The sequence below is a fragment of the Miscanthus floridulus genome, chromosome 9 (genome assembly GCF_019320115.1).
Source record: "Miscanthus floridulus cultivar M001 chromosome 9, ASM1932011v1, whole genome shotgun sequence".
Lineage (NCBI taxonomy): Eukaryota > Viridiplantae > Streptophyta > Magnoliopsida > Poales > Poaceae > Miscanthus > Miscanthus floridulus.
Window position 1 is genome coordinate 47,539,785 of NC_089588.1, and position 9,049 is coordinate 47,548,833.

At 43.9% G+C, this 9,049-nt stretch overlaps 1 protein-coding gene across 4 annotated transcripts; it reads left to right on the top strand.

The window, feature by feature from the left end:
* The first annotated feature begins 1,347 nt into the window (after nucleotides 1-1,347).
* LOC136481866 (probable non-inhibitory serpin-Z9) lies at nucleotides 1,348-7,379 on the top strand. Of its 4 annotated transcripts, none has more exons than XR_010764885.1 (4): nucleotides 1,348-1,920; nucleotides 2,398-3,199; nucleotides 4,720-4,833; nucleotides 7,269-7,379. XR_010764885.1 is itself a non-coding variant. In XM_066479143.1 (3 exons), the coding sequence occupies exons 1-2, from the start codon at nucleotides 1,348-1,350 to the stop codon at nucleotides 3,166-3,168; spliced, it is 1,344 nt and encodes a 447-aa protein (XP_066335240.1). In that variant the 3' UTR covers nucleotides 3,169-3,199; nucleotides 4,720-5,155. The 4 variants fall into 4 exon arrangements, 2 of the variants coding, with proteins under 2 accessions (XP_066335240.1, XP_066335241.1); XR_010764884.1 differs by lacking the exon at nucleotides 7,269-7,379 and adding an exon at nucleotides 4,917-5,155; XM_066479143.1 differs by lacking the exon at nucleotides 7,269-7,379 and having other exon boundaries at nucleotides 4,720-5,155.
* The last annotated feature ends 1,670 nt before the right edge of the window (nucleotides 7,380-9,049 follow it).

Here is a 9,049-nt window from a genome sequence, read left to right on the forward strand (position 1 = left end):
GTTAACCACATGAGAACCATTATAATTGAAAGGTTTGAAGGATTATCCAATCTGAAGATGGTATGTGTTGAACATTTTCATAATTTAGTTTATTATATACCCCCTTCAATAAAAATTACTTACATTTTGACTTAGCATCCTCTTCGATTGACCATATTTTTTTCTAAATATATTCTTCAAATATAAGAGATTTAGCAAATATCTTATATAATTTGGGACATATGTGGCCCCATTTTGTAGGGTTTTCGAAGCTGCTCGCCACGCAGCTATGTGGCTCCGCCTACCAAACGAGGTTGAGGGATTTTGCTCCGCGCTGCTCCGGCCGTGATTTGCACACTCTGGAGCCAGGAGAGTCCACGGGAGCCAAAAAATAGTTATCTTCCACCGGTTCGTTGTCTAGGCTCGTAGGGCTAAATGCCTAAGCTTCATGCAAGTGAGGTGCGGAGTGCACAGAGATACCGTGGTAGAGGTAGATGGAGGTGTTGGGCCGAATAGAGATAGGGACGGAGCCACCAGCGCGAAGGCGGGCAAGGCACTGCTCTGGGTGAGTGGGGCGCAAGGGATGGGGCACAATCGTCGAGCTCGAGGGGGTAGGGCGGAGTCATAGGAAGCAGGAGGCGGGGCAAGCAACTTTAAAGAGGTGGTGTGAGTCAAGGAAGAGAAAGGGGAAGAAAAGAAAAACTATGAGAGGAGGAAAACATTGAAAGAATAAAAGAATACATAAGGATATTATGAACATTTCACTCTTTTTATGTACCATAGGGCAGTTTTACCAAACATTTCTTTGCGTCTGATAAGCCGGCTGATGTTGTTTTGTTGTGAGAGAAAAATACTGTACCATGGCTGATAAGCCGAGCTGATAAGTTCAAACGAATAGGGCGTTCATCAAAACATTTTCAACTCCACTGGTAGAGATTCTCATGGAGTTGAAGTAAAACAGAGTTATACCAAACAAGGCTAACTAACATGTATGTTTCGAAACTAAATAATGTAATAGTTATATAATGTTTGTGATTTTAAGATTTGACTAAATCTTATCCAAACTGACTTAAGTTCTTATGCTAGGATACTACTATGAGAAACATTTATAGACGCGGCTCAAACATATTTGTAAATCTAGAAGGCAGCTATTGAACCGTCTCTAGAGTGGAACCAAAATCCAACTGCCCCTCCAGAGTCTAAACACCGTTTTACGAAATTTGTATATCTGACAAAAATAAATTGCAATTATTTTTGAAAACATCTCACATAGGCCCAATAGGGCCCAATTTCCATTAAGCCCACTTCTCACCATATAACGCAGGAAAAACCTCAAGAACCCTAGGTAACAACATTTCACTAGGCAAAATGCAGGCCTCCTCACTCCGGCGAGCTCTCCATCCGCGGCGACCGGGAGCCGCCCAGCTCTTCCCCTTTCCCGTAGGCACCAGGCCCCGTGCCTTCTCCTCCGCGTCCTCCGCGGCAGCGCGCTCTCCCAAAGACGCTCGTAATGCGCCGCCGCCGATTATGCCGACGCGGCCGTGGGGGGAGGCGCTCGCGGCCGCGCAGCGCGCCTTCTGCCTGCCGCTCGCGGGACGCGTCCTCGCCGCCTCGGCGACCGGGAACGCGGCCGTGTCCCCCGTCGCGGTCCACGCCTCCCTCGCCCTGGCCGCCGTCGGCGCGCGCGGCGACACGCGGAGGCAGGTCCTCCAGGTGCTGGGCGGCGGCGGCGGGGGCAGGGGCGCCGCGGCTGACGCGGCCAACGTGGCGTCGCGCGTGGTCAAGCGGGTGCTCAAGGACCGGTCCACGTCCGGCGGGCCGCGGCTGGCCTTCGCAGGAGGAATATGGGCCGACACCTCGACGAGCCTATTGCCGGGGTTCGTGGAGGCCGCCCGTAGTGTGTACAGCTCCACGGCGAGGACGGCTGACTTCATGAACAAGGTGTGAAATATTGTGCCATTCCCGCTTGTACGACATGCTTATTAGGTGCTCGATGATATGCTTGTTCCAGGGGTCACTGTAGCAGAACATCTTAATTGTTGTTTAATGTTATTGCAGTTCCTCCCTAAGTTTCTTTTATAGATGGTATTTGACTGGACTGACCCCAGTAGTTTCAATTGGTCTAATGTTGTTTCTACTGCTGATGTCTGCTTGTGCACCCTTTTCTGTTCATCTCCTTGATCTGATAGAAATGTAATGTTCATTGGAGAGCTTGTGGTGACAAATATGCCCATTATCTACCTTTGTTGCTGTAAAAAATAATACTATGGTGTATCTTTAAAGAAATGCCACTTGAACTGTTCTATTTTTTTAGTAGCAATCTGCAACCATGTGATGTATATTGTTGTTTCTATGATTTTTCTTTTGAAATTCTTAACAATGAAATTCACATGATTTCTGTTTTATTGATTTTTAAAGCCCGAAGATGCTGCTAAGCAAATTAACATGTGGGTCAAAGAATCCACAAAAGGTACTGTTACCTCGCTCCTTCCGGATGGATTCATTGACCAGAATACAGGACTTGTTATTGGCAGTGCACTGTATTTTAGGGGAAGATGGCTTAATCGGACTGATATTAGGAGTACTGCAGTGCAAAAATTCTGCTGTCTGGATGGAACTTGTGTTGAGGTCCCTTTTGTAGAATATGATAGAACTCGACCTTTTTCAGTTCATGATGGATTTAAAGTGATTAAGCTTCCTTATCATCAAGGAAAGAATGAACGGAAGTTTTCCATGTACATCTTCCTACCTGATGCTCATGATGGCTTGTTTGAATTAACTAAGAAAATTTTTGCGGAACCATCATTCTTAGAACAACATTTGCCAACTGAGAAGCGACATGTGGATATCAGGGTTCCCAAGTTCACAGTATCGTTCCAGGTCGATATGAAGGAGTTTCTCAAAGAAATGGGCCTTGAATTACCCTTCCTCCATGATGCAGATTTCACTGATATGGTCAAGGAAGATGAACCCAGAAGTCCATTGTATCTATCTGATATACTTCATACAGCAATTTTGGAGGTTAATGATAAAGGGATTGAAGAAACTTCTGTTACAATGGGCATAGGAAAGCCCTCACCAGGAGAGCACTTTGTTGCCGACCACCCTTTCTTCTTTGTCATTAAAGAAGAGGTGTCTGGCTCAGTAATCTTCATGGGGCATATATTGGACCCTTCATCACAATCTTAACTTCAAGCTGTCCTTTTGTCTGCTATTACAGGTATGTTTTGTATGATCTCTAACTTTGCCAGTCTGGTTCAGTGAGATTTTAGTACTTAAGTAATTCATGTAGTGGTTCGTAGTTGTTTGCTTTGTTTTTAATAACATATAAGCAGATGGTTACTAAAATAAACTTTATATTATCTTGTGTGCGAAACCATGTAATGACAATGCATACATGCGGTCATTTATATCAATTTTTCTTTGCAGTAATCTCTATGTTCTTGTCCAATTTATAAAAGAACTTTCTTTAGTCAGAAGTGTTAGTTAATTCTTGTGGATTCCAACTATACCTTTTCTAAGTTTCAAAAAAACTATACCTTTTCTAGTTTATATATGTATATGCATTGATATTTTAGTATTTAGTTTAATATATTTGTATGTAGCTTGTCTCAACATTTTATGAATTCATTATCAGTCTTTGGTCATGCTATTTTTCATGGAATTGTTTCAGTTTCATGTTCATATAGTAGGTTGCTATTTCTTTACTTTTTTCTACTAGGAGCAAGCTGGTAAGCTTATTTACATAGAGGTTTTGATTTCATATACCTAGACGGGCGGGCCTGGTGCAAGCGGTAGAGTCTTACCGCCTGTGACTGGAAGGTCCTAGGTTCGAGTCGCGGTCTCCTCGCATTGCACAGGCGAGGGTAAGGCTTTCCACTGACACCCTTCCCCAGACCCCGCACATAGCGGGAGCTCTCTGCATTGGGTACCCCTTTTTTTTTATTTCATATACCCAACGTTCAACAAGGCACTCTTCCACGCTCGCTTGGGCATGCCTCTGTGCTGGGCAGTGGGTACCCTAGCCTAGGGGGTAGGCGGTACCCTAGGCGGTTCCAGCAGCCGAAGGCGCGCAGATCCACATAAGGCAGGGACACGCGGGGGCAACGTGGACATTGGGCGGCGGTGGGGGAGGAAGGGATGTTGGGCGGAGGTTGGCCGGTGGGGGAGGAGGAACGGCAGGCGGAGTTGACGGCGGGCGCATGCGGGTGGTGGCGGCGGCGTGCGGCTAGAGGACAAAGGAGACTGGGAGAGAGATACTGGGGACGAATGGGCAGTGCGAAGGAGGCAGGGACCGGGGCGGCAGGCAGCGCGGAGGCAGGAACTGTGAGTGGCGGGCAGTAGAGACGCGGACTGCGGCAGCAGGCAACGTGGCAGTTGTGAATCATGGCCGCACGGGAACTTTGGCGAATGGATAAGGTGGAAAGGGATGTTAGGGATAAGGTTTGCTGTTCAGACCTGAGCTTGGGCTGTTTTCAAGGGCCTTTCTATATAATTCTTGGCCCATTTGTCTCCTGTTTCTTGTTTTATTTTAGATATTTAGAGGTAAATATGCATGGGGATAAAACGCCTAGGCTCGCCTAAGCTCTGGGCAGAGGATCACCACCTAGAGAGCGCCTATCACCTTTTGTTACGTTGCATATACCATATGGAGATGAAAATAGGTTCCTTCAAATTTTAGAACAATGTCATCTCTGTTAATAAATTTAAATATGACGACATTTACTTCACAATTAACAGGTTAGATCGTCTTCAATGATAGGCTGCATGGTGTATTGCTAGCTTGGAACACCGGTGACCTGACATTCAACTAAAGGATAAGAATTTCTTTGCCACCAGCAAAGCGAGGAAAAGGTATTGCCACCTCACCACTTGAGATTATAGCTGTGCCCAGAAACACTAGGAATGGTAATGATTGGTATGCTCATTGTGGGCAGAGTAACCCTGCTGACCAAATAAGACAATAGTGTTAACAAATATTACAAAGACTTCTGGTGTGGAGATACCGTTGAAATGATGTGAAGCAAACAGAGGAAGAAACAAACAGCTCTTTTGTTCATGGCTTCATGCCCCTTGTGCGTGGTGTGCTAGGAAATGGTTGCTTATTCAGTTTTGTTTTTCATATTGCAACATTGTGCTGACAGTGTAACGAGGCATCATGATCAACCATTTCTTGCTGTTGGTGCTCCTTTTTTTTCCCCTCTCTGTTTTGCATGGCATTTCAATCTAATCCCAGATCGCTTGCGGCCCAATCCGTTGCGCTTGCCTCATCAAGGATAAAAAACGAATGGTCAGTCCGTGATTCGGCCATGGCCCATGGCCAGGGATTGGCATTATTCCTTTTCCCGAGGCTGCTCACTTCCGGGTTGCGGCCCAAGTCCCTTGGAATTATTTTCTATTTTTTTTAAAAGATAAGAAAAGCCTCATGCTTTTCTCGTGTGGAAGAGAATGGCAAAAGAATTGCATGCTTCTAGTGTGAAAATTGACTTAGCCTGTACAAGGGGCATAGCCTGAGGTGTGTGCACTTTGGAGATACAAAAAATGACTTAGCCTTATCATGAAAATTGCCAAAAAAAAAAAAAAAAAAAAAAAAAACTTGTTTGCATATCGCGTGAACATTGCCCAAAATTTTTTTTTTGGAACCTTGTCGTGACTAAGTGTGAGTTGGTTTTGTAAGCATAAGAGGTAAAATGTACCGTGAGTATGTGACATAATGTAAGGAGTAATGGAGGCAACACTTGATATCCTTAAAGAAAATCTATGGTTCGAGCACTCTAGTGGTCAGGTATATCACCAAAAATAGGATAGAAGATTCGATCGCTTGAGAGTAGGTACTAGTTCTTTCCTTTCAAATTTTTTGTTTTTTTTTTCTCATTACTGATCCAAATTTGGTTATGCCTTGTAAAATGTAATGGCCTATGTTTATCTGAGGTCTTAGTTCTTATTATGAGGTAACCGAAGTATCGTAGCATGACGATGTATACATGGTGAAATTTAAGTTATATATTCAGTTCGGTTTTCATATATTTGAGAACACAATCTAACTATAATATAGCTTTGTCGGTGAACCGAATCCTGCATGAATTCATGGATCCCTTTGCCAACGAGGGGGATGTCCACCCCGTGGCAAGACCAAGGTCCTTGACTTTGCCCGCGAGTCTCTTACACAGCGCGTGCGTAAGGAAGGTTACTAACGCACAGTCATCTTCCTCCTCTGTCTGCACCCTTCTATCTCCTCCCTCCGCTGCCTTGAGCACCGCCCGGGCCGGTGGCAGCACTTCCCCGCCTCTTCACTAATCCCAATCGGACACCTCGACTCCTCGCCTTCGCCCCTGACTCTGCCCAACTAGATGTCCTCTGCGCTCGCTCCTTGCTTGCCGCCGGCAACCCGTCACCACTCGGCCCCTAGGTCATCCCTCTAGAGCCGGATGATGTTGGATATTTCCACAATCTCAAACCCTAGGCCGTCTGCCCCGTCGTCGCCCACGGCTAGTTGCGAGGACGTCGTCATGCCGCTCCGCCACCTGCCCCGCACACCCGTCGCCCTCCGCTAACCAAGGGGCTTCACGAGGAAGTAGAGATGAAAATGGTACAGATATTTTCCGACCATATTCGAAACCGAATCCATTTAGAGGGGTTGAGATCTGTCCGTATCCGAGTCCGGATATCCAACATCCGATACCGTATCCGTATCCGAATACTCAAATCACATATTTATGATGTCGATATCCAATCGTATCCTATCCGACATAGTTGACACTATCCATATTCGAATCCGAATCCGGACAGAAATATGAAAACAAATATAATATCGGTGATATCCGTCCGTATCCGATCCGTTTTCATCCCTACGAGGAAGACGCCGTGCGTCGGTAACTGTACCGGCACACGCGCGTCCAATAGGAATTTGGCTTTGCCAGCGTGGTCGAGTTCATGAAGGAGAATGCGACAAGCTCTATATATTCTAGGTGGTGGTGGCGCTCGCTACGCGCACATCACCATAACGGCAGCTAGGCGAGGCATAGGCATCCGCGGCAAAAGAGATCAGCATTCTTTCAGCTTCAGGCTCTGGGAGAGGGGAAAATAAATAAATTAGTAAATTGCCCTCTTCCTTCTCTTTTTTTTTTCTTTCGAAAAACCCTCTTCCTTCTCAATCAAGAGACCTTGGAAGAAGATTTTTGTCAGCTCTTATAATCTGAAAAAATCCAGATAGTAATGTTCTCTTGAATTTTTAAGGTAGAAGATGCTGCTGAGCAGATCCATTTACTGATTGATCAATTTCGTATAAGGTACTATGCCAGAGAAGTGACATGTTGATATCAGACGCTCAAGTTAACAAACAATACCTTTTTTAGATCAACATGAAAGAATCTGAAAAGAAAAAGGAATATGTGTTCTGACGAATTCCCAGGTATGGTCAAATAACAGGTTCTGCCTTTCATCAGCAAATAACAGGGTAAATCTTGTATGATCACTAACAATTGCAATCTGCCTCATTCAAATTTTGGTACACAAGGAATCCGAGTACTGAAAGGTTGCCTGTCCATGCATTGCCTCTCAAATATACAGTTAGACAAAATAAAGGCAATGAACTACTTCTGCTTCTTTTATTTAAACATATATACTGTTGGATGACACTTCCCCAATCTTATCTTCCGTGATGCTTGAAAGTGTTATCTTCAATTATAACATGAAGCAGAGTTGGTCATGGTTTCATGGACACGAGTCGCCTCTCGCTGATTGAAATCGAGGAATTTCTCTGCCAATGTCAATGGAAGTCATCACCACTTCACCACTTATGGATTCTCTTTGTGCCATGTTCTGCAAACATCCGTAATGATTGATCTAAGAAACAAACATGAACAAACCAGCTGACCTGGTCGAGGTTTTGCCCGCAAAATCATGCGGAAAGCAACACCAGATGATGGCATCTAACATTTCTTTTGCTTTCTTCATGTCCGGTTTGCATAACATACACGGTATTTTCTTGCTTCCTCACTGTACTTCTGTTCGATCGCAACACTACACCGACAACTTAATCAGCACCCGTACGTGCAGCTGTGTATGTATCTCCAGGATTGCTCTATGTCCGTTCATGTATAGTGCGGTGATGTGGACTTGTTCATGTTTGGTAGATGTGATGTGGACTTGTGATGAGGTTGGGTGGCCTTTTGGTCTGCAAGAAAGGGATGTCTCCCCCTTTGTACCGAAAGCCTGCTGTGCCTTTTGCCGACTTCCAGTTTGCTACTAATTTCTGGGCGTTTCTGTTGTTAAGTTGACACTGACTGGGCGGCAAAAGAATGTGTTTTCTGCATATATATAATATAGGAAGGCGAAAGTACTATGTTTGCTTTTTAGTAAATCATCGTCGTTTTTCTATGTTTGATTGAGGTGAATTGCTACTGCTGTCATTTTGTTGTTACAACTTTGATACGTTGTGTAATGATATGGGGGTTACTGGTTACATGTTTGCATCATAGTCTGCCAATAGGCTGCATATGTGTTTGTTTTTAGGCACACGAGAATGCTGGGCTTTGGTCTCACATTACTTTGCATACTGTGGTTAACCCTTTACTATGGCATGTTGCATCCAACTTTAGATCAGGTGTGCTTTTATATAAAAACATACTCCCTCCTCTTCGAGGAAGGAAAAAAGGATGCAATTTCAATATAGTATTCAGTCGAACTGTTTTATGTTTGATCAAGTTTAAACAACAGAATAACAATATTTGTGATACCAAATAAGTATCATTAGATTTATTACGCAATATATTTTCATAATACAATTATTTGGTGATAACAAAAAAAAGGGATCAATATTTGTGACAACAAAAAGGTATGAATGTTTGTGATAACAAAATAGTATCAGTATTTGTGAAACCAAATAAATATTGATATTTTTTCCATAAATTTGGTTAAACTATAGATATTTTGACTACAGACAATTTTAATTGCGTCCTTTTCAGGATGAAGGTAGTAATAAGAAAAATAAATAGGTTAACACACATTATGCTTGTCTTTGGCATATCTACAACGCTTTTTTGTATTTAATTCTTGAAGAAGGAAAGGG